The 26,451-nt window shown below is 44.0% G+C and overlaps 1 protein-coding gene across 2 annotated transcripts in view; it reads left to right on the top strand.

Moving 5' to 3' along the window:
- Positions 1–1,814: 1,814 nt before the first annotated feature.
- The window catches only part of LOC147463947 (uncharacterized), a 124,783-nt gene continuing 100,146 nt past the window's right edge, over positions 1,815–26,451 (top strand). For both annotated transcript variants that reach the window (XR_015185509.1, XM_086492032.1), the window contains exons 1-3: positions 1,815–1,953; positions 21,362–21,461; positions 21,596–21,704. Coding sequence is in view for 1 of the 2 variants with exons in the window: in XM_086492032.1 (XP_086348158.1) it covers positions 1,887–1,953; positions 21,362–21,461; positions 21,596–21,704 (276 nt within the window). In the remaining variant the exon portion in view is untranslated. The remainder of the gene's footprint in view (positions 1,954–21,361; positions 21,462–21,595; positions 21,705–26,451) is intronic.

Below are 26,451 nucleotides of genomic sequence, written 5' to 3'. Positions count from 1 at the left end.
CTTTTTGAAAATACCATCAGATGACCTCGATATTTTGACAATTAGCTCTTAGTTTGTTCCACAAAGTTGTAGAGCTTGAAAAGAGATATTTTTTTTGCAATTCAACCCATATGAGGGAGTTAAGACTACTTTCTCCCCTCTCTTTCGAAAATAATAACTTTGAATTTCTAAAGGGAGATGGATGAGTCCAAAGTATGGGAGTATGAACGTGGAGGTTTAGCTTCTTTTGGGATCTTCAAAGAGGCATATGAACTTTTTAGACCCCTCATTCCCATCCACATGCCCTTCTACCCACTTTTCTTCTAGTTCCCACCCGTCGTAAGTCCTTTTTTGTCGTTTTGAGTTTCGTAGAATTTTTTTGAGATTTTAAGAGAGTTTTTTATCCACTTGAAAAGTGGAATTCATCTTTTGGCACTTTCTTGGCAATGAGTTCAATTCCTTGCACGTTTCAGTGTCCTTCAACATGTGTTTTCTCTCTTTGATATAGTCATTTTTAGAAAGAGAACGGCCATGGTAAAGCCTAAAATTTATCAAAATTTAATTTTCAGGGTATTCTACACAAAGAAGGAGAGCTTTCACTTTCAAATTGTTAAGCAATCTAGATGGCATGATTAGCTCAAAGGTTGCATACGTGTTTCTCTCAAGTAGAAGGAAGAACTCTGCTTGAGACTCCCAAGAGTCATTATCAAGTAGAGAGAGATTAAAATGTGCATGTCATAAATCTCTTCCCAAGAAGAGCATCCACTTCCTCTTGGAATGTTGTGCCTAAACAATTATAGGACAATAACAACACCATAAATGTCAAGAGTATGCAAGGCAAATCATCAATACTTGGAAGGAAAATTTCAAAGAAGAGAGCTACAAGCACTATCTTGAGAATCTCATTAATGAGTCGCTCTCAAGGAGTTGTAGATTCTATATGCATGGAGCTAAAAGTTGAGGAGATAATTTGAGTAATAATACTTCTCTTCTTCTACAAATGAGGAGACATTTGATTCCACTTTTTTCAAGAACCGGAATTAAGTAGATCTCTCTAAGAATTGGGTGGGTATCTTTTTTAGAATATAATTTTCTTTTTCATGTTGTTCACATTTTCGGCACATTTAGGTAAGTAAAGCTACTACCGCTATAGTTCACAAGTTCCATAAATGGTCCAAAATGGATTTTCTCTCTCTTTGTGAAAGTCTTGCGCCACTTAAACGATGAGAGAGAATATTGTATTCAAACAAAGATGTTGTTGCAAAAAGAAAAAAAGATATACCTACTTCGCTAATGATGAAATCCATTTGCATGCCAAACATCCTTTTTCCCCTCCGATTTAGAGCTTCTGGCTTCTAGTGAGCCAGAAGCTCACTAGAAGCCGGGAGAGAGCTTTTCATCGAGTCCTTGATTGCCTGACTTTAACTAACCGAGGTAGAAGTTATGACCGTTTTTGTGAAGGGGTGTCCTACGAGTCACTCTGTTTGCTTCTTTGATAGAGAGAGCCATGTGCATACCAAACGCCTTTCCCCCCTTCTATTTTTAGCATGCAAAATCGTCAACTTTAAAGAGCAAGCATTTAAAGTAGTCAAATCTCACAAATGGTTCAATAAAATTACAACCCAAATTTTTGACCTGCCAAAGGAAGGATTACATGATGGGGGCACTAAGTAGAGAAGGATGGTGAGATTTGCTTACAATGACTATTTATATAAGTGCTTTCTCTTGTACTCTAAAATAAAAAATGACGGAATTTGTCTTATAATTTTCTTATTGGGTTTTGTACACTTTTCATATTGCACGCAATAACTATAAATAATTCATGCTGTTCTTTTCATTTCGATTGTGAGTTTTCTTTTTAATTTTTTAATTTGGGCTACACGTGACGATGGAGTGCCACTATTACGATGCTCTCAATGACGGTACCGAGAGTGAGCTTGGCAGCCGGCATGGACGTCTCTAGGCTCTGTCTCGGTAAGCCACTCGACTTAAGTCCTGCTTTTTTAGTGGTTCGGGTTTTTGATATACAGTTGCTGAATATGCTTTTGGTGGAAGTGCCTATCTTTAAAAGGCTGCTCCACTTAGCTTGCCAATGCACTTTTTAGAGGTTTTGCAACAGTTCTCTACAGTTTGGCATGTGGCTAGTTGTATCCAGTTTTTACAGTTTTCAGATTGTCGCCTTCAGAGTTGCTATATTATCAGTGATGTACTTGCCCCCAGAATCGGTACCATTTGGGGGTTTCAAAGAATTTTTTAAGTAATTGAAATCAGCCTCTTTCTTTGAGAGAGAGAGAGAGAGAGAGAGAGCTCAATAACCCAAGAGAATGCTTATACAGTTGGAGAATGAGAATGAGAGGGCAGGGGTCACCTTTATAGTGATAGAATGACCTTAAAAGGTGCAAAATGGGGGTGCCCAAGTTGAGAGAGAGAGAGAGAGAGAGAGAGAGAGAGAGAGAGAGAGAGCTTATTACCTCTATTAGAGGCCGAAGTTGATCTATGAGACAAATCAAATATACATGTGTGTGTCCTCCATCTATTGAGAAAGGACAAAAGTATATCTCTAATACTCTCATATGCTCTATATTTGCAAACAAAGTGCTTCTCGTCCTCAGTCACCTTCGTTGTCCAAAGCTGGCAGAACCTCTCCGCACGGGTTGTATGAGCAACTCTTCTTGTCTCTATCTCTAGCTGGTGATGATACTTGGAGCCGAACAATTGCCACTCATGAGGTATGTGGCATGTATGTGTCCATGTAGCGCGGTCTCTGAATGAACCCCTCGTCCAGCATGGTCAAGAAGTGCTTGCTATAAAACAACATCTTCGGGGGAAGTGGCTGTCTAGGGTTGATCTATCTCTCTGATGTAAAGTTGCCATAGATCCTGTCTGAGCACTGTGTTTCTCCCACTGTGTGAGAGCTCAATGAAGGGCGAGTCTGGGCCATACTGGAAGGGTGGTTATGTATATATCCATGTCTAGTTCATGTGCTTCTAACCACTCTCTCACTTGTGAGTACCAAGACTCGTGCTTGACGCTGAAATTTGTCTGGAGGCCACGAAGGTTCTACGTGTAAGTCTACTTGATAGCATCTGTTTCATCCTCTGAATGAGGCAAACTGTTTGGAAAATAGCCTGCAAAATGCGGGCTGTCACAGACTTGATGATGTGGCACATTGGCTGGACAAAGATGATGATGTGGCATTATTGAATTGCGAACAGCCTGTTGATGTGGCAAAATGTGCGGTACTACTATGTGGCAATTTTCGTGATTTGTGGAAAGTTTGCTGATGATGTGGCAGCTTTGTATGGCGATTTTCGGGAAGCTTTGTTTTTTTCTTCCGATGGTGGAGCCAAGCCCGACTTCATTTCACTATAATTGTTCTAGGGGCACCAAGGCTTGACGTCGCCATTACACCTGTCATTGGCAGACTCCGGTTGCACTGTCAGGGAAATTTAGAGTACGAGGACTTCCATATCATGCCTTTGAGGGTCGTGTACTTTTGGGGATACCTTGGTACCACAAGAACAATGTCGTGGTTGATTATTGGGAAAGAAAATGCACATCGAAAAATGGTAAGGGTAGAGATCATCCTAGTTATAAAGTTAAAGGGTGAGTCCGTCCCACTTTTATCGGCTTCGACCATTTCAAAATTAATGAAATCCAGTCTATTTGTTTACTGAATTTTTCTGAGAGATTTGAAAGAACGTCGAGATTTCTTGCAAGCGTGGCATAGACATTGCTAATAATCCAAAAGCTTCAAGGTACAACTCTCACTGAAGAGAATTTACGATGTTCTCCTCCTCCATCCACTTTGCATTGAGGGCCAAAAAGTACTCTTGACCAAATTATTAGGCGGACCTATCTTACCTTTCTCTTTTTCTTGTGCCTTGTGACCTATTGGTAGCCCCAATGGCCTCATTTGTCCTTGACATCTCAATGTGGATCTTTGGAATTCTTTGATCTACCGGTTGTGTCACAAAGTGATGACGTGGCTACCGAGAGCAGAAACCCTAAAACCTGCAAACCCTAATTTCTGCCAGAAACCCTAATATGCAGAAACCCTAATTTCTGGAAACCCTAACCCTAACTGCTGGCTGAAACCCTAAAACTGGCGGCTGAAATGCCACGTGGTAAGCAGTACGGATTTCCGGATTTTTTGGGACTGAAAAAAAGCAACGTGTAGCGACGCAATTTGGATGCTTTTTCTCTATGCTTTGGCAAGGGGGGAGAGAGAGAGAGAGAGAGAGAGAGAGAGAGAGAGAGAGAGAGAGAGAGAGAGAGAGAGAGATTACTTGCTTTATTTTATGAAAAAAAACTCTGTTGAGAAAGAGAGAGAATTTTTAGCTTTTGAGGATGACGACGAGACGGGCTGAAATCTGAAGATACTAATGGTTGAAATTTGCAAATCTTTATTTGCTGAATTTTGACTCTATGTCGATGACGACGATCCAACGACAACGTGCTGAAAACATATATGCTGAAATCTGCGTTTTCCGGGCTGAAAATGTAAACATTGATGGATCTGACCGTGCGGCGAGGATCTGCTGCGGGAAGGTGAGATTTGCGAGGTTTGGGGGTTCTATGCGGAGTCTGACTGCTGAAAACTAAAAACGTTGGGTCTAGGGCTGATGCCGTCGCGAAGATCTGCAAAAACGTTGAGGTTGATCTGCAAAACAAAAACGCTAGGGGCTGAAAATGGGTTCTGCTGCAACCACGCCGTGGATCTGCCGGTGCAAACCACTAACTCTAGTGCTGATCTGTCCTTTGCTGTCGCCAGGCTGATACAGATGCAAAAACGCTGGCTGATCTTGGTTCTTGTCCAAAAACGCTAGCCCATCTGCTGTGGTGCAAAAACGCTAGAGATCTTGGGGTCCTGCTGAGAAGTTGCCTGTGAGCAAGTGCTCTTGTTGCCTCTTCTGCCAGAAAGTGCTAGCGCTAGGTTTCTATTTATACATGCTTAGCAAATTTGCCCTACCTAGTTTCCAACAAAAGTCACTTAATAAATAAGTGAAAAATGTTAAAAATAGGAAAAATAGGTTTAATGCACTGGAAAATTCTCGTGATGGATTCTGATGGTAATGCTGATGATCATGCTGTGTACAACCGGAGGTTATGCATCTACTCTACGCGTTTGGTCATGCACGGTCTGTGAACAGACTCACAAAATTGCCAGATCACTTTCTATTCTAGACTGACTTGATTGAACTGAACCCTGATCACGCTGTACCTTGTCCACGGACACATAGGGTTGGATGTGTCACATGACATCCCCTCCTTTTCAAAGTGAGGTACTGGTACCGAATTGTATGGCGTCGAGGAAGATCGCCAGTAGCATCCGGAATTCTGGAAATGACTCTTCACAAGCCCACTCTGATGCGTGGGTCATGCGATACTTGAACTTAATAAAGGTTTGCAATGCCTGCTTCTTTGGGCCGGGCCGAAAGCGACCCAAAGTCTTATGTGGCTCCTTCAATGATGCAACTTCGTCTATAGTCATGCGTCTACCTTCTTCAAGAATCTCCGAGGCTGAAAATTGCTAAAACCACCTCCAACACAAAAACATGAACATACCCATTCTATGTAAAGTGACTGGAAAAAGTCTTGTCATTCTCAAAGACTGTGCATGCAATGTAGATGAACAAATAGACGGAGTGCCAAACCATTCACCACACACACGCAAACCATGAGATTGAATCTTGACTTTCTTATCTAAATCAATCAACTGTGGCAATTCATGCTTGATGCTCATACTTTCTTGTGCTCTTTCGGAAACTGTGTCATGCCAAGGAAGAGACATGGAATGTGACTTCCTTGAATGCATACTTTTCAGCTTTTCATGAGAAATCCACATACATCCGTGCTCATTCATGAGTGAATCATGCTCAACGAACAATATGGCATGCCTTTGGAAAGGGATCGCGTAAAGACGTTGACTAAAATACAGGAAACGATCACGAATGAAACAATGCGTGTTGACAAATCATTCGAACACATAGTACTTCGTGTAAGGGTTCTTTGGACCTAGGCTCGAGAGCCAAGATCGGTTCGTCGTGTTTGATCGAACCTGCCTGGGGGGCTGCTGCGGACCTCGACTCGAAAGCCAAGATTGATTCTTCGTGATTGATCGAATCTGCAACGAGGTTAGCTTCGGTAGAAAAAGCATCAACTAAACCATCATCTTTGTGAACAATCACGTCTTGATCATACCAATTATCATGCTCGTGAGAAATCACATCGTGACCATCATGCAAATTATCATGCTTGTCATTGTCATTCAAATCATCATGCAAATCCTGTGTGTCATGCTTTGGAGAAGACGAGACTGAGAGAGTTTCCTTTTCCTAATTCTGTGCAAACTGCACCTTCACAATAGAAAAAAGTCGCCACAACTCTTTCATGTGTTGGTCTCTCTTCTCTTGTCTTGCTTGTTCTCGCGATCAAATGCTGCTCGTATTTCTTTGTTCTTGCAATCAAATTTTTCTCTTTCTTTGTTCTCGTGCTCGTGCTCACGCTCTATGGCTGCCATTCTTTCTTCGTATTCACGATCTATGGCTGCCCTCCTTTCGTCGTAGGCCTTTCTTTCTGCTTTTCTTTCTTCGCGTTCTAACTTTCTTTCCATAAACAACTGCTTCAACTCCTCCATAGGAGTTAGTGCAATCCTTGGCGTAGATGGGGAAGGGGGAGGGTCGGAAAAACCTCCTGGTGGGGAAAATTCTTCTTCGCCTCTCTCATGCTCATCACCTCCAAGCGAAGTATCCATTCCACTTTGAGTGATGACCATCCACTGAAGTCGTGGGTTCTTGTGGTCTTGGGTTCTTAAGTTCAGAAAGAACTTGGGTTCTTGGGGGTCTTGGGTTCTTAAGTTCACGAGGAACTTGGGTTCTTGGGGTTCTTGAGGGTCTTGAGGTTCTTGAGGTTCTTCTTTTGCTTGCAATCTGCGTTAGAGAAGGATCTTCTCTTCACCCGAGTTCTGCTCTTTTCCGTGGGCGCACCCCTTGGCGGCCTTGCGCTCACACCAAGGTTGCTTTTTCCCACCTCACGTCGATTGGCCGGCCACTAAGTGCACGGTCTGCTCTCAATGAGTGAAAAGAGGCACAAGGGGAGGCTGGACAAGCCCTTCTTTCTTGGGTTTCTTGTCACTCTTCAAAAACAGGGTTAGGAATCGACACGCCAAAGTGGTCTTGGGTTACGTGCGACCGCGACAAGCAAAAAAAATTGTGTGGTTCTTTCCTTGAATGATACAGAACACTGCCAAAGCTCTGATACCAATGTAAGGTGCAGCAGAAGTGAATGTTGAACTTTGCTCAAGATGAGTGCTCTGAACTGTGCTCAAGGTTCCTTTTTCTTAAGGAAGGGCGAGCCTTCCGTTCCTTTAGTGAGAGAGTGCAATGGACACAAACAAAGTGGATGAACACTGTGAATGAAGGTATTGAGACTGAGAGATAGAGAGAGAAGAATACGACACTAGAATGTTGTTAAACCCTCCTCTGAAGGCCCCACTCTCTATGGCGAGAGCGGTCTACTTATGATTGCACAAATCTCCACAATGCTTGGACTTGCCGACGATGTCGACGACGACAAGACGGGCTGAAATCTGAAGATACTAATGGCTGAAATCTTTATCTGCTGAATTCTGACTCTATGTCGATGACGATGTCGGTGACGACGATGCAATGACGACGCGCTGAAAACGCAGATGCTGAAATCTGTGTTTTCTGGGCTGAAATTGTAAACTTCGATGGATCTAACCGTGCGGCGAGGATCTGCTGCGGGAAGGTGAGATTTGCGAGGTTTGGGGGTTCTACTGTGGAAACTGACTGCTGGAAACTGAAAACGCTGAGTCTAGAGCTGATTCCGTCTCGAAGATCTAGAAAAACGCTGAGGTTGATCTGCAAACCAAAAACGCTAGGGGCTGAAAATGGGTCCTGTTGCAACCACGCTGTGGATCTACCGGTGCAAACCACTAACGCTAGTGCTGATCTGTCCTTTGCTGTCGCCAGGCTGATCAGATGCAAAAACGCTGGCTGATCTGGGTTCTTGTCCAAAAACGGTAGCCCATCTGCTGTGGTGCAAAAACGCTAGAGATCTTGGGGTCCTGTTGAGAAGTTGCTTGTGAGCAAGTGCTCCTGCTGCCTCTTCTGCCAGAAAGTGCTAGCGCTAGGTTTCTATTTATACTTGCTTAGCAAATTTGCCCTACCAACAAAAGTTCACTTAATAAATAAGTGAAAAATGTCAAAAATAGGGACAATAGGTTTAATGCATTGGAAAATTCCCCTGATGGATTCTGATGGTAATGCTGATGATCATGCTGTGTGCAACCGGAGGATATGCATCTACTCTACGTGTCTGGTCATGCGGTCTGCGAACAAACTCACAAAAGTGCTAGATCACTTCCTATTCTAGACTGACTTGACTGAACTGAATTGAACCCTGATCATGCTGTAGCTTGTCCACGGACACATAGGGTTGGATGTGTCACGTGACAAGAGGAGTCATCCTCTGACAGTTCGGACTCAGAGGACCATATGTTTTATTCAAAGAAGAAGCACTTCTACAAAGCCGACCAATATGACTTTCTTGAAGACAAAAGCAAGAAAGCAAAAGAATTTAAAGGTGGACAATCAATAAAGTTTGAATCCTTTTCTGGATTTTGAGATGCTCCGAGGGCTTTGGCCTTCATCCAACAGCAATTTGACATAGCCTTCTCTGGAGGGCGTTACTTAGCACTCCAAGATTAGGAGGGCTACATCTTTTCTCAAACTAAATGCTCAAACATGAGGGTCCACCCTTCTTCTGAGGAAAGAAGCTCCAGTCAAGTGGTTGAAATTCAAAAGGCTCTTTATTTCTTCTTGGCTGACCCGTGAGTACAAACGGGATATAAGAACCGCTTGGAACCATCTTCGAATGGCCAAGGGAGATTCTTTGGACGCTTAGTGCGAGAGGTTTTGGGACTCTTTTCTACCAACCTCTTCATTTAAGAAGGTCACTTTTTAGGAACAGATTGAGCAGTTTTGCTGTGGACTCCCTACAGAGATCCGAGACTACTGCCTGAAACAAAAGTGAAATTCTATCAAAGAATTAATGGGTCATGCGAAACGGGGTTTCTCAATACATTCGGGAAATTTGACTTACCGCATTGATGAGATCTTGACTTAGAGAACCTGACAGACCTCCAACAATGAAAGTAAGAGTTCCCAAGAAAAGAAGGATAAGGATGCAAGACCTCGACTGACTCCTTGAGAAAGCGCAAACTATGTCAGAGAGGGGAAGTGTTTTGGTTGCAGGGAACAAGGGCACATCTCCGCAAAGTGCCCAAAAAAGGCACAGCAAGGACCGATTGAAGACAGGCCAGAGAGTTCGAGTGCAGCAAAGGAACGTGGTAGAAAAGGCAAGATGAAAGGAGGACTGGTACGGTGGTACCAGATTGCATGGGTACTGACCCAAGCGAGATTGATGAAAATACAGAACTTTGCCGAGCTTGGGGCAAAGTGAAAGATCAAGAAGCCCTGATTTTCTTCGATGGAGGAGCCAAGGCCAACTTCATTTCACCTGAATTGGCGGCGCGACTCGAGATTACACCTGACAGGATGGGACCACCTGCAGAGGCAATTCTAGCGGCAACCGGACGGGACATAGCCATTACACCTGTCATTGGCAAACTTCGGTTGCATTGTCAGGGGTATTTAGGGCACGAGGACTTCTACATCATGCCCTTGGAAGGCTGTGACGTTCTCCTCGGAGTCCCTTGGTACCATAAGAACAACGCCGTGGTCGACTATCGGGCAAAGAAAGCAACCTTGATGAATGAAAAGGGCCGAAAAATTGTACTTGATGTAAAACTGAAGGGCGAGTCTGTCCCAATTGTATCGGCTTCGGCCATTTTTAAATTAATCAAATCCAGATTCCAGTCTCTTTGTTTACTCGGTCTACTTGAAAGAGTTAAATGATGAACACAGAACGAACATGTCTGCGCTTGACAAAGAACGCCAAGCTTTTCTCCACACATATGTTGATTGTTTCTCTGAGGGCCTGCCACGCGAGTTACCCCCATCTCGTCCTGAGGATCACACCATTGATCTGATTCCTAGAAGCACACCACCGAACCGACCACCTTACCGTGTTAGCCGAGCCCAGAATGAAGTGATCATGAACCACGTGAAAGACTTTCTGGAGAAGGGTCTTATCCAGCCGAGTACTTCACCCTACTTTCCCTTATTGTTGGTTTTAAAGAAAGACGTATCTTGGAGAATGTGCATTGATTACAGAGCTCTCAATAAACTCACTGTCAAAAATAGATTTCCGATTCTAAGGATCGATGGTATTCTTGACCAACTTCAGGGATCCTCTTGTTTCAGCAAGATTGATATAAAAAGCGGATATCATTAGATCAGAATCACTCCGGAAGATGTCTACAAGACTGCCTTTCGGACTAGTTTTGGTTTATATGAATTTTTGGTAAAGCCTTTTGGCCTTACCAATGCACCAGCGACTTTCAACCGAATGATGGATAGGATTTTCATAGAGTATAGATCATTTGTTGGCACTTTCTTTGATGACATTATTGTCTTCTCCATGGATGAAGTAGAACATCGACACCATCTGCTACAGGTCTTTCAGGCATTGCGGGATCACAAGTTAGTTATCAATGCCAAAAAGAGTGAATTTTTTGTTGCCGGAGATACACTTTTTGAACACAATGTCTCAATAGCAGGAGTACAGATGGACCCGGCCAAGATTGAGACTATACGTGATTGACCAGATTTGAAGAATTTTAATGAAGTTAGAAGTTTCTTGGGCTTGTGTTCTTACTACCGGCGGTTCGTTTGAAAGTTTGCAGAGGTAGCTTCCCCCTTGCACATATTGACAGAGAAAGGAGTCCCTTTCTCGTGGGGACCGACAGAGGTTACTGCCTTTCAGACACTTAAAGAAAAACTCACTACTGGACCAGTGTTGACTTTGCCGGACTTTCAAAAGTCATTTGAAGATGCTTGTGGTCGTAGTCTGGGAGCGGTCTTAATGCAAGAAGGCCATGTGATTGCCTATGAAAGCCGATTTTTTTCAAGGCCAGAATTGACAGCACAGATTTATGAGAAAGAGCTTTTGGCAGTGATCCATTACCTTACTCAGTGGCGACATTACCTTCTTGGAGCCGATTTTACGGTCCTCACTATCATCAGAGTTTACGCAACTTCTTGTCACAGAAGCAGCTTTTGGAAAAGCAGATACGGTGGGCTAACATCTTGTCACAATTTCACTTCCAGATTGTCCATGTTCAGGGACATAAAAACTTGGTGGCAAATGCTTTGTCTCGGAAGTCCCTAATCTTGGCTATTTCCGCAATTCATCATAGAAGCTTCGAGGACATGGTCGATATACGCCACAATCCTGGATTTTTCCCGACATATTCAATCGAATATAGAATAGGGAGGTAGTAGCGGGATATTCCATATGGGACGGCTACTTGATGAAGAAAACGATGTTGTGCGTCACACAGCCGTTGAGGAAAAAGGTTTTGACTGAGTGCCATTGTCCACCTTTTACGGGTCACCGCGGCATTGACACCACCTTGAAAGGTGTGGAGCGTTACTTCTTTTGGCCGAGACTCAAGAAAGATGTGGACGACTTTGTTCGCGGTTGTTTAGTATGCCAGAAGGTCAAGTTTAACAGGCACAAGGCACAGGGACTACTACAGCCTTTACCCATTTCCACCCGCCCCTGGGAAAGTATTACAATGGATTTCATTTTTTATCTCCCGAAGACACAGAGTGGGCATGATGGCATTTGGACTGTCGTCTATAGATTTAGCAAGCAAGCTCACTTCATTCCAGTGAAGAAAACAATCAAGCTGGAACATTTAGCGAGACTGTTTATTGCACAGATTTTCCGACTACATGGCATGCTTGAGACAATAGTCTCTGGCAGAGACCCGCGACTCACACGTTTGTTTTGGAGGGCTATTTGGGAGAACATTGGCACACGGTTACAGTTCTCATCATCATTCCACTCGCAGACAGATGGGCAATCTGAGATTGCAAATTCAGTTGTTCTGGATTTATTGAAGTCTTACATTTCTGATTAGAAGACCCAATGGGAAATTTTTTTGCCCTTGGTGGAATTTGCCTACATTAACACGATCCACTCTTCGACGGGGAAGGCGCCATTTGAGATCATTGAAGGTGCTCTGAAGGATCCACCCTTCCTTAGCACTAAGGATAAGATTTTTGAAGCCGACTAGTACACGAGGGACTTGGACACTGCTTTTTCCAAGGTCCGGGAGGCTCTACACAAATCTCAGGAACGACATAAGAAGGCACAGATCGACATCGAGGAGATTTGAAATTAAAGGAAGACGATTGGGTGCTTTTGTTTTGAGAAGGCACGCTTAAGAAAATGAAAAGGAAAGGAGCGGCTTTTCCCAAATTTCAACATGAGGTATTATGGCCCTTTCCAGATAAAATAAAAGATAAATGACGTCTCCTTTAGGCTCAAGCCGATGCTTGGAAGATTCACAATGCATTTAATGTGAGTCTATTGAAGCCTTTTAAAGGCGATGTGTCTGATGATGGGAAGCTTGATGAGCAACCCGAAGTGGAGGAAAGTGAGGAGATACTCGTTCCAAAACAGATTTTGGCACACAAGGACAGAAAGATAAAGGGTAAAGTGCATTGGATGCGAAGTGGATGGAGGAGGAGGACCTCGCAGATACTCCTCAGATTTTGGAACTTTACCTTGAAGCATTCGGCTTAGCATAGTCTACTTCGATAGAACCCCAAATTTAGCAAGGGTGAATCTAGTGCAGCGGGTTTGCACAAGAGGGGAGTCACTCCGCTCCTTTGTCAACAGATTACCCCGATTTTGAATAGAGTCATTGATGTCCCCTTTGGGTTTCAGGGATACTAATGGGTTGAGTAGTATTCTGCTGTATGACTTTATGACAGGATTTCCCGAAACTGAATATGATTGTCTTCTACTTGACTTGTTTGAGGGCTGGAACTAAAAGACGAAATGACTGCAGCATTTCGGTCTCATAAATCTCTATAGACATGATCGCAATAAGGATTAGTTAATCGCGGATCAGTGAGGTCCGGACTCGATCTAGATGCGATTTCGGTGTCATAAATCTCTATAGACATGATCGCAATAAGGATTAGTTAATCGCGGATCAGTGAGGTCCGGACTCTATCTAGATGCGATTACTAAATACGTTGTTGGCAGTCATGGTCTGAGATTTGGAATGAATTTTTCTGTGATTTGTGATGTGATGTCGAGTGATGTCTTGTGATGTGATTGTCGATTTGTACAAGTGCTAGATATGTCGTGTCTAGTGTGTCGGTGCTAACAGTCAGTGTCTACTAAGATAGTTTATGGCCTCTGTCTGTTTTGTAGGCGTAATTGAGGGCGATTACAATTCTTTCAAGAGGCGGGTATGTCACAAACTGTTGACGTGGCATGTCCAACTTATGGACCTTTGCCGAGGTGTCACGTGACACATCTAACCCTATGTGTCCGTGGTCAAGCTACAGCACGACTAGGGTTCAGTCAGTCTAGATTTAGAAGTGATTTGGCACTTTTGTGAGTCTGTTCGCAGACCGTGCATGCCTAGTCACTTAGTGTAGATGCATATCCTTTGGTTGCACACAGCATGATCATAAGCATTCCCATCAGAATCCATCAGAATCCTTCAGGGGAATTTTCCAGTGTATTTGACCTATTATCCCTATTTTTGACATTTTGCACTTATTATTTTTAAGTGACTTTTGTTGGAAAGTAGGTAGGGCAAATTGAGTAACTTGTTATATAAGCAAACTTAGACTAGCACTAATTGGTAGAAGAGGCAGCAGGAGCATCTTGCTCAACAGGCAACTTCTCAGCAAGACCCCCCCCCCCCCGGGAGGAGACTTAGCGTTTTAGCCAAGGACAGCCAACGTTTTCTCCATTGCAGATCAGCCCCAATGTTTTGCATTGTAGACCAACCCGGCGACAACAAGGCATAGTAGAAGCTTAGCGTTTTTGCAGAAGCATATAATTCAGCCGTAGCGTTTTTGATTTGCAGACCAACCTCAGCGTTTTGCAGATTACCGCGACGGAACCTCAAGCAACACCAACGTTTTCAGTTTTCAGCCTTTAGACATCGCAAAAGAACCCTCGAACCTCGCAGATCTCACCTTCCCGCAGCAGTTCCTCGCCGCACGGTCAGTTTCCGCAAGGTTAATAGTTTCAGCCCGGAAAACGCAGATTTCAGCATCTGCGTTTTCAGCGCGTTGTCGTCGCATCGTCGTCATCGACATCGTCGCCGACATAGAGCCAGAATTCAACAGATAAAGATTTGCAGATTTCAGCCCTTAGAGTTTCCAGATTTCAGCTCGTCTCGTTGTCGTCCTCATCGTCGTCGACATCGTCGGCAAGTCCAAGCATTGTAGAGATTTGTGCAATCATAAGTAGACCACTCTCGCCATAGAGAGTGGGGCCTTCGGAGGAGGGTTCTACAACGTCTCTGGTGTCGTATTCTCTTCTCTATCTCTCAGTCTCATGCACGTCTCTGGTGTCGTATACATCCACAAGCATTCGACATTAGCAATTCAGAAAGAATCCAAAGATAGAAGTTCAGCAGTTGTGCCTTACCTTTAACAGGGGGGGATGTCACGTGCGCACTTCACGTGCGCTACGTGGACATGCTTCTGCTACAGTCTAGCATGAGTCATTAACTTAGGATCTAGCCTGGCACCTTTGTGAGCCTCTAGCAAGATGTGCATGTCCAAGCCGGTCATAGTCGCATACCCTCTCTTGCACAATACCACATTTCAGCACATAGGCAATTTACCGCGTATGAACCCCCTCTAGGATGGCACTTTATTATTAAGCCACTTTTAGCATTTTTAAAAGGAATCGCGGGCTGGCTTTGGGACTACTCCACCCAACCCTTGGGAGGCTATAAAGGCAGCCTATGGGCAGCGCTAGAGACCATAAGAGGCAGCAACAATAGAAGAACCTGCAGACTTCGTGTTCGCAGCCAGCACATCACCTCCTCTCATCAGCGTTTTCAGCCAGAACAGCTAGCAGATTTTCAGCCTATCGTCGTCGTTCGCGGCGATAGCATTCAGCCCTTAGCCTCGTCATGGTTGCAGATTTTAGCATCGACATCACTAGCAGTTTCGACATTCAGGAGGAGCCAAGGCCAACTTCATTTCGACTGAATTGGCGGCTCAACTTGGAATTACGCCAGAAGAAATGGGACCACGGGTTGAGGCAGTTTTAGCGGCACCTGGACGGGATGTTGCCATTACACCCGTCATAGGCAAACTTCGGTTGCATTGTCAGAGGTATTTGGGGCACGAAGACTTCTATATCATGCCTTTGGAGGGATGTAATGTCCTTTTAGGAATTCCTTGGTTAAACAAGAACAATGTGGTGGTCGACCTACAGGGCGAGAAAAGAAACTCTGAAGAATGAAAAGGGTAGAGAGATAGTACTAGATTTAAAATTGAAGGGCGAGTCAGTCCCACTTGTATTGGCTTCGACCATTTCCAGATTAATGAAATCTAGTCTGTTTGTTTACATGACCTTCTTAAATGAGATAGATGACAAGAAAATGTCGAATATGTTTGAGTTTGAGAAGGAACGACATGAATTTTTGCAAGCTCAAGCGGTCTGCTTCTCGGAAGGCTTATCAAGGGAGATACCTCTTCAACTTCTTGAAGATCACACGATTGATTGTTGGAAAAAGGTTCAACCCAGTACTTCACCATTTTGTTCACCTGTGCTTTTGGTTCTAAAGAAAGATGGATTTTGGAGAATGTGCATTGACTACAGGGCTCTCAATAAAATCATCATCAAATATAGATTATCGATACCCAGGATCGATGATATACTGGACAGGTTACAGGGTTCTACTTGTTTCAACAGAATCGACCTGCAAAGTGGCTATCATGAGATCACGATCGCTTTTGGAGATGTATACAAGACGACATTCAGGACGTCCTTTGGTTTGTACGAGTATTTGGTGATGCCTTTTGGTCTCACAAATACTCCTACAACCTTCATAGAATGATGGACCGGACTTTTTGAGAGTATAGGTCATTTGCGGACACCTTTTTTGACGACATCATCGTATTCTCCAAGAATGAGGCAAAGCATCGACAACACCTGCTATAGGTATTTCAGGCACTAAGGCAACATTGGTTGGTAATAAATGGAAAGAAGAGTGAGTTTTTCTTACCAGAGATTCACTTTTTTGGGACACATTGTCTTAGTGGAGGGTGTCAAAATGGATCCGAGGCCTAGATTCAGACCATTAGAGATTGGGTAAATTTGAAGAATGTTCATGAGATTCGCAGTTTTCATGGCTTGTGTTCTTACTATCGGCGGTTCATTCGAAAGTTTGCGAAGATTGCTTCTCCTCTGCATACTTTGACAGAGAAAGGGGTGAATCTCAAGAAGAAGTTAACGACTGGCTTAGTAACTTGCAAAAGCCATTTGAGGTATATTGTGATGCTTGTGGCCGTAGTCTGGGAGTGGTCTTGATGCAGGAACGACATGTTGTAGCGTATGAGAGCAGACTGTTTTTCAAACCAAAACGGGTTGCACAAATTTATGAGAAAGAGCTGTTGGCAGTTATCCATGCTCTTACTCAGTGGCGACACTTTCTACTCGGAGCCGATTTTACAATATTCACCGATCATCCGAGTTTACGATATGTCTTGTTGTAGAAACAGCTTTTGGACAAGCAGATGTGGTGGCAAATATTTTGCCACAATTTCACTTTCGGTTGTGCATACTCAGGGGCAGAAGAATGTGGTGGCGGATACACTGTCTCGTAAGCCTTTGGTTTTTGTCATGGAAACGGGCACCACGTGCCAACGGAAAAGAACAGATTGAACAACTTTAAGCACATCAAATAACATTGAACTAAAAGAGATGTACGATACACGAGACGGGGAGTGGTGGAGTTCCACCTCGACAGAGCACTGGCCCCAAACCTTGGGGCCCCTTTCGGTATTTCATTATATTGTTTCAACTTAGTACAATGCCGGTACTTGCGGTCTGCACCTTCACCCAGAAGCGTGCCAGAGATTGAGCCCTCTGTACATATTTAAAGGCCCTTGGCCTATGAAAAGCAATTACATGAAAGCTTCAAACTCAAAAGGATATGATTCCAAAAGCACTAGCGCCCAAAAGCTGCCAGTGCATTTTGCGGAATCTGTACAACTGCCATATCATCATGTCAGCGTAAAATCCAGGAATTTTGTACAAGTTGCCACGTCAGCAGTCCAACTTAATTTTCGGGTCTTCCGTATAGCTGCCACGTCATCACGCAATTCTTGTGTGTGTGAGTGGGTCCAACTTTGTTTTAATGTCTTTAGGTCACTTGGGTCCCATTGGACGGGGTCCCATAAGTTGGTGGGAACTCTTTAAAATAGGCCACTCGGCAAGACTTTGCAAGTTGGTATAAATTCTTTTGCTACTTTTGCTTAGGGTTTAGGTCTCTTGGTCGAAATCTGCAGGTTGGCTCTTTTCTTCAGTGGCTTGACACGTCAGCAATTTGTGACAGTTTTGGCTATTTCGGCGGTTCATTATCATAGCTTCGAGGATATGGTAGATCTGTATGCCATAGATTCGAATTTTGCAGACACCTTTGACCGGTTGCAGAGTCGGGAAGTAGTTACGGGCTATTCACTCAAGGAAGGCTATTTGATGCGGATGAATTTGGTGTGTGATACACAAGCACTGAGAAATAAGGTTTTGACAGAGTGCCACTGTCCACCATTTTCGGGCCACGGCGGCATAGAGACCACCTTGAAAGGTGTGGAACGATTTTTCTACTATCTGAGGCTCAAAAAAGATGTGGTTGAGTTTGTTCACAGTTGTTTGATTTGCCATAAGGTCAACTTCGACAGGCATAAGACACCAGGTCTTTTGCAACCTTTACCAATACCTAGTTAATGTTGGGAAAGTATAGCAATGGATTTTATTTTTGATCTTCCTAAGAGTCAGAGTGGGTACGATGGCATTCGGACAATCATCGACAGATTTAGCAAGCAGGCTCACTTTTTTCCAGTCACGAAGACAGTTAAGCCAGATCATTTGGCTAAATTGTTTGTCTCGCATGCCTCAGTCTATAGTTTCAGAGAGATCTCCGTTTTACTAGTTTGTTTTGGAGGGTAATCTGGGAGAATATTGGTACTCGGTTACAGTTCTCGTCCTCTTTCCACCCACACACCCGCAGACAGATGGGCTATCGAAGATTGCGAATTCAGTAGTTTTGGACTTGTTGAAGTCTTACATCTTTGATGAGAAGCTCAATGCGAGAAGTTTTTGCCCTTGGTGGAGTTTGCCTACAACAACACAGTGCATAGTCTACGGGGAAGGCGCCATTGAGATCATTGAGGGTGCTAAGAAATTTATTCTAAGCACCAAGGATAAGATTTTTAATTTTTGATGCAGATCAGTATGTTCAGGATCTGGAGACTGCTTTTGCAAAGGTGCGTGAGGCTCATGAGAAGTCTCAAGCAAGGCATAAGAAGGCAGTGGACAAGCATCGACGTGACTTACGGTTGAAGGAAGATGATTTGGTGCTTCTACGGTTTGAGAAGGCACGCCTATGGAAACGAAAGGGTAAGGAATGACTTTTTTTAAAGTTGGTATGAGATACTATGGCCCTTCCTAGATTCAAGAAAAGATGAATGATGTATCCTTCCGACTGAAGTTACTCGATACTTGGAAGATTCACAATGCATTTCATGTGAGTCTGTTGAAACCTTTCAAAGGTGAGGTGCCAGTGGACAAGGAGCCCGAGGAGCAACCTGAAGTGGAAGAGATTGTGGAGATTCTCGTTCTAGAATAGATACTGGCTCACAAGGAAAGGAAAGTGAAAGGTAAAGTGATACGCCGATATGTAGTCAAGTTTAAGAACTATTCGGCATTGGATGCGAATGGGATGGAGGAGGAGGACCTAGCAGATACTCCTCAGATTTTGGAACTTTACCTTGAGGCTTTTGGTCTAGCTTCGACTATTCCAAGAGTTACCGATGATCAACGGGTTGAATCTGGTGCGATGCGGACTGCACAAGAGGGGAGTTACTCCGCTCCTTTGTCAGAGATTACCCAGATGGATTAAAATCCTTGAGTTCTTTTCATAATTGCAGGGGTATTGATGGGCTAGTAGTATTCTGCTGTATGACTTTAAGAAATAAAGTACTTTGTAATGGGAATTCTTGAAATGATTTTGATATATGTGCTCTCTCATGTGTGTGATGTTTGAGTGCATGATTGAAAGACGAAATGATTGCAACATTTTGGCCTTGATTCACTTGAGGGGTCGTGTGGATATGATAGTATCAAGATTTACTCAATCTCGACATCTGCTAGAGATGTGTTAGATCTGGATGTGATTGCTAAATACGTTACGACAATCATGATTCTCATCAATGATCTGGACGGGGATAGTGATGTGAATGTTCAATGATTGTCTTCGTGCAAATACTGGATATGTGTTGTCTAGTGCATCGGCACTTAGAGTTAGTGTCTACTGAACTGGTTGTTGGCTTCTGTTGGTTTTGCAGGTGTAATCGAGGGCGATTACATTTCTTTCAAGAGGGGGGTATGTCACAAAGTGATGACATGGTATGACCTAAAAGACAGACTCCGGACAGAAAGAGGTCAGAGCCCCGCTGAAAGATGCAGAAGAAGAAGTTACAACTTGCAGAACCAATTTAAGAGGCCAAAACGAGGTCCAATTTTATAAGTTGTTCCAACTTATAGGTGTTGTCCGATGGGGCCCAGGGGACACAAGAACATTAAAATAAAGCAAGGACCCCCAATTTGCATGGACATGTTGACGTGGCAGCACTGTACGAACTTTTCGCGAATCGCACTAGCTGCTGACGTGGCACCTGTACGGATTTCCGCGATTTGTGCTGGCAGCTTTCGGTGCTAGGAATTGGGATCAAATGCTTTTAGTCTTGAAGCTTTTCATGTACCGTGCTTTTTGAAGGCCCAGGGCCTAAAAATAAACTGCTTGGGCCTCAATCTTAGGCAGATAAGCTTGGGCGCACTGTTGAGACGAGGACCCTCGGACATTGTACTTTGTGAAGCATTAATAATAAAGAAAAGAAATACCGAAAGGGGCGCTAGTCTTTGGGGCTAATCTCTCTAGGTGCGGAACTTCGCCATGCCATGTCGTCTCTCTCTCAGTTTTGTTCAGTTCTTTCAGTTTTCTTGCATGTGTTGTTTGACTTGGGAGTGGCCAAGTTTGTTACAAAGACCACGTATCTAGTGCATCTCATCCAATCCGGAGTCTTTATGCATTAGAGTCAAATAAATGCTTCATAAATGCGAGAGAATGCCATGCCAATGCTAATGCAAATGCCACAGATGCACAATTCATAGATGCATCCATGCAAGCATGAACACATAATGTCCATCCACAAAGTGCCTTCCAATGCTTATGCAAACGCCACAGATGCATTCATGCAAACATGAATACATAAAGTCCATGATTTTCTCGCTGTAAACCTGAATATTACTGTTTTCTCTCTCCAAAATAGTTTTATCTCTCTAAAAGAGCACACTTTGTTCTCTCTAACACCTGGGGACGTTCTTTCTCTCCTGAATTTTTTTTGTCTAGAATTTGCTGTTTTTTCCTCTAGAAATTCAGGTCGAATTTCTCTCTCTAAAAAGAGTTAATTTGCCTTGTCTAGAATTGAAAAACTGTTTTCTGCCTTGTTTTTGGTCTTCAGAAAATTCTCTCTTTGTGCTTTTTCTTGAAAGCATGCGCTTCTTGCTTGCTTTTCCTTGAAAAGCACTTGCTGAGTTTGTTTTAAAGTATGTGTGAGTGTGGACTAACAAGCCCAAGGCTTTTAGGAAATAGCTTTTAGGCTATTTCCTAAAGTATATGTGTGTATGGACTAACAAGCCAAAGGCTTTTAGGAAATAACTTTTAAGTTTTTTAAGGAAAGAACTTGTAGAAGAGTCTCTAGAGTAGGAACTTTGACACATCTATACACAGTTTGCTTGAAGCATGATCTGAAAATTGGAGGCTCAAGAGGACATGCAGATTCTTGCCGTCCATCTTGCTAAATCAATCAGTAAAGAATTACCCAACTAGGGCGTAGACAGTGGCCTACTGATCGTCTTGTGTTGGGTAAATCTTATGTTCATCGCAAGACATAGGTTCACTCTAGTTTAGAGTTTAATGGTTGAAACATTGTTGTCTGACATCATAATGCCTTCAAAGCCTTTTATGATTTTGTCTTACTGAGATTAGATGCATTCTACTAAATGATTTTCAAGGTTCAACTTTCAAGGTTTTGCTTATGAGCTGGAGGAAATGTTTTGGTGTTCGGATCCTTCTTTGTAGAGTAGACAAAGTATTCTGTTTGTTTCCTAGGTACCATGACGTTTGGTGAGCAGTTGAATTTTGAGGAGGCCTCTAGACAACTCAACATGGCAATCGAGAAGGGGATTAACTTTATTGATAGTGCAGAAATGTGAGGTTCTCTTATGGAGCTTTGATGAAATGCGCATGCTACTTTTGCTCTCTTGTAAGCAGAAATTTTGAATCTTTGTTTTGGATGCTTGGAGGCGTCGCTCCTTGATTAACAATGGTTCTGTTTACCTACAGGTATCCAGTGCCCCAAAATGCAAGAAGTCAAGGGAAATCTGAACAATATGTGGGCCGATGGCTCAAACAAAAAGAATTCACCCGCGATAAAGTGTACTTGGCCACTAAGGTGTGATTAAGACTTTTGATTTTCATTGCATGCTATTCTCATTGTTCATTTGAAGTGGGATTTATTTGTGTGCATCATAGTGGTCGTAATGTTTAGATAATATAGTTCACCATGTTTGAAATTTATAAGCGTTAATAATTAGCATATGTTTTAATGGCCCTCTCTGCACAACACAGGCTTCTCCTTTTATGAGATGCTTGGTATGTATTTGGCAAGAGAAGCAGGGTGGTATGATTTGTCAAGAACCAAGATGTTTGGAGGAGATCAAGAGATGGCAGTTAATTTGAAATGCATATGCCAGGGATCAGGATGGCCATCATGTCGGAGAGAGGACACATACTGATTTGGCTAGATGGGATGATGGCCCTACACTTTCTACGTTTCATTGGGCAGATTGATAAACATTGAGTTTATCCGCAGGGAGGTTGCCGCAGAGGGATTTCTACTCGTATGGCTGAGATTGAGGCAACTATACTGGATGATTGGCTTGTAGCAATTTGTAGGGAGAGGGATAGGCCACTCCAGGATGGCCGATGGGGGTACTTTGCTAGTCCCACTCATTCTCCCCTAGCACGGCATGGTTCCATGGTTTTTTCAGCCTTTGCAGATGGAGATGACTACAGGCCATAGAAACAGGGGACGGGGTGACGCAGCCCATTTATGCGGGGACGGGATGGGGGACGCCAGGACGGAGACGGGGACGCCTTTTTGGGACGTGGGGACGTCCCTCACAGGGGACGGGTGGCGGGACGGGTCCCGGGACGCGGGTCCCCGGTGACACCGCCGGATGGGACGCGGGCAGGGGGCGGGTTGCTTTCTACTTAAGAGCACCCAAGCCTCAAGGCTCATACCCAAGCCTCAAGGCCACTTCCTTGAAGTTCCCATTGCCCAAACCTTGCAAAGCTCAAGTGCCAAGAGCCAAGTTTGAAGTTGCCCTCCGACTCTCCGGCTCCGCCCTTGAGTGACGAGTCTCTTGACTCTCGAGTCTCTTTCTCCTCTCTCTCTTCCTCTCCCATCTCTCCTCCTCTCCAAGTCAAAGGCTTGAGCCTTGAAGCCTACCCCTCTTTCCTTCTCTTCAAAGATTTCTCTAATATCTATGTACATCATTATGTTTTGCCCTTTGGCCATGATGATTGATGCTTGATCACCACACCAATGGTGTACTGTGTCGCGCACGCCGCATGCCCTTTGTTATATTTTGGTATTATGTAATATGAGTGCAAAACACACTTTTTCTTTGCAATCTTGTGCTCTTAGTGTTCACTGTTGTCTCAATATTAAATTTGCAAAGAACTAGTGTTTTTTAAAGCTCGTCCCCTGTCGCGTCCCCCGTCCCCTGTTATGCCACGTCCCCGTCCCCGGGACCCGCCACGTTCCCGAGACCCGTCCCCGTCCCCATGTGACTATGCTACAGGCTGAGATTTCAGAGGTCAGAGCATCCTTCTCATTTTCATGATATCGCTATACAACCTATCCGTATAGTAGGCTCCTATGGCAAGAGGGAGTGTGTTGATACATTGTTCCCTTCTGAGGATGCACCCTCTTGGAACTTGGCATATGGGAGGGCCGCCCTCCGTCATTGACTTGGGATCCGCGAGAGTGGTTGTACCCTTCTTGCCAGACACAAAGGGCTACTCTTCTCTCTTTTTGAGTACATTGTGTGCATTGTTAGGACGATGCTTTTACTTCATTATAGGGCTTCCAACCGTCCTCGGCTTATGCAGCACTTAGCCGGAAGATTTCACATGCTTTCTTCTTGTAGTTCTGGTCATGTATTTGGGGAACTAAAGCATCACCAGTATGGATTTGGTCTCTCTGTTGGCACTTGGGTAGCGGCTCGCCCAACTAGGCCATGATCCAACTTGTTAGCGAAGCACCTTACAAATGTGCGACATTGCTCTTGGGCATGCCCATATGCTGGCCATATGCATGCTTCTATGTCGAGCTGGTCTGTATCACGGCTTTGTGATTTGGGGGCTATTACCTGGCTTTAGGAGTTCCCAGGGTTGCACTTGTTCTATTAGGGGGCAGCATCTGATAGACATTATATGCTCACAGACTTTGGATATAGTCGGGCCATGTTGGACGTGTTGCCTTCTATGGACTTGATTTTGATCCCCACCAGTCTGGAACCTAGTAAGCTCATGTATCTCATGTACTAAAATGTCGTTGAGGAAGACACCCCTAATGAAACTGCCCCCTAGATAACCACAAATACACAATGCCTTCCAAATCCACCGTAAATCATGACAAAGACAATGCTGTGCAGGTGGGTGGAGGCAAGGTATGAATCTAGCTAGTTTTGGTAACGGTCTTGCAGTTACATTCAGGTTTCCAGGATTATTGCTAAAGTTTCAGCCGCATATTTAGAGATTGTCAGTTGTTTGGGTGTCGTCTTGAGTGAAGGTGTTGCACCATCTGATGTGTATACACTCCCATCATTAGATTGATTCTGCTCACATTTCAAATGAATTGGGAGTCTCCAATCTTTGGAAAGCTTCATTTTCTACAATATTTGTAGACTTGGTCAATGAAGAAGATCGCCTACGAGTGGCGAGGGCCATTGCTTGTTTAAGAGAGGAGAAAACTGAATCTGTGAGAAAATTGTTAGAAGAGAGAGAGAGAGAGAGAGAGAGAGAGAGAGAGAGAGATAGATAGATAGATAGATAGTTCTATTATCGTCCTGGGAGGTCAAATATGACCTATGGGACCAAATGAACATGTCACGTGGTGTGAGTGGAGTTCATAAGTGACTCTCGATGCTCAAAAATGGCTGAAATGAGCGTCGCAATAGAGAGTCCACATCGTGGTTGGGAGAGGAAGGTATGTAGGGAGAGCTCATGGCTGAATATATGGGGAAAAGAGGACCTAATGTGGTCAAAAGCTGAGCACTCAAGTAGTGTGTGGTACTCACTCTCTCGCACTTGAGAGAGAGAGAGAGAGAGAGAGAGAGAGAGAGAGAGAGAGAGAGAGAGAGATGATATATTAACGCCTTAAAAAGGCCAAAATGACCTAAGAGATCAATCCTTTACAAACTTGTGAATGTGGTACCATGTCTAAGTACAAAAAAAGAGAGATACTAAAATGAATCTATGAGTGCTACTAGCTGGACCTGTGTGGGGTATGTGTGATCACTGATACAATGGGTGCCCAATACAAGAGAGATACAATGGGTGATGAATCCATCCTCATCTGTACTCTGGATGTCGAGATAGTATGGCGCGAATCCTCTATTGTAGTCTTTGTGGTTGCTGTGAAGCTCCTCTCCTTAGTCGTGGGCATCTCGATCTCCCTAGCTCCAATGCTCGGTCAATGAGAGTATTGTGGGTGAGTATGAGCTGAGCTTTGCAGTGGTGTATGCTCCTCTATCCGTCCAGTGTCTGGTGTGAAGAAATCAGTAATCTATCTCAAGGATTGTCTCTCTTCAGATCTCCTCAGTAAACTATCTCTGTGTCTGTGTAACTCAAGTAGATACAGGCAAACACGTCTCTGGTCAAAATAGCTCATGACTCTCGAGAAGGGTCCGAAGCCTTCTCTGAATAGACAGTGGAAAGCAACCCCGTATCTACCAGTCTCAATCTCAAGCTGGTGTGAAGATGTTCGTATCGGACCAATGGCACACCATAACCCATGTAACTGGGTCAGGTCCTGGCGAATGAGTCTATAATCTCCACCCGTGTAAGTGACAACAATGGTGCATCAAGAGAGTACTGGAAGGGAGGCAAGCTGTCCATGCTGAAACCATGTATTTGGAACCATGATGACATCTGTGCATACCAGCATGATGTGTCCCCATAATTGTCTGGAGGACTCAAGGCCAATTTTGCACATGTGTGTCTGGTAGTATCCCATAAGCTGTGCATAAAGGAGACTAATCTAGTAAGCGCCTCTATCTCCATAGGGGGGCCGCTAACTCTGCTCTAACGATCTCGTGTGGCACGGAGGCCTCGGCTGTGATCAACCGAGAGATCATAGATACCAAGGGGCTCTCCATACCTCTCCACCCATCCTGACCCACAGAGGGTCCCCAAACGTGAACCCCATAGAGCATAGCTTATGCTACCAAGGTATCAAAGAGCTAGAGCTTTGTTTGGGGTTCCTCGAGTGAACCTACGAACACATCCTCTCCAATCCTCCCAAGGCCGCATAAGCTCTGGTCAGTCTAGTCTCTGCTGCTCTCTTCAAAGAAAACTTTGGCCTAGTGAAGACTACCCCAAGATAAGTGTATGCATTTGTGACCTTGGTTTTACCAAGGTTTACACACAATCCACTATCCTCCGCAAAGCTATGTAATGCATCCAAATGTCGGTGCATATCCTCCGGTGAGTCAGAGATCAACACAATATCATCAGCATATAACAACGGAATCCATGTCCTTGTCAGGTGTGCGCCTTTGTCACTCTCTCTGTCAATGTAATTAGAAACCTCATCTATATACCTACCAAATAGAGTAGGAGAAAATGGACAGCCTTGTTTCACTCCAATAGTTGAGTGAACTAAATTAGATATCCCCTGTGGAGTGCTTACATGTCCCACCACTGATGTGTATTGAGCCATTATCCCCCAAATCAACTCAATGGGCACTCTTATCTCCTGTAGTCTGCTCATCAATCTGACTTTGGGCACCATGTCAAATGCTTTGTGGAAATCCACAAAGCTACAATAAATCCGTCTCCCCTGTGCCCTACCCTCCTCAATGATGGCTCTGAGTGTCGGAATATGGTCAAGAGTGGAGAAGCCTCTCCTA

This window comes from Adiantum capillus-veneris, chromosome 2 (assembly GCF_014529385.1).
Source record: "Adiantum capillus-veneris isolate H3 chromosome 2, ASM1452938v2, whole genome shotgun sequence".
Taxonomy (NCBI): domain Eukaryota; kingdom Viridiplantae; phylum Streptophyta; class Polypodiopsida; order Polypodiales; family Pteridaceae; genus Adiantum; species Adiantum capillus-veneris.
The sequence above is the reverse complement of the archived record's forward strand: the minus strand, read 5'-3'. Positions and strand labels throughout refer to the sequence as shown.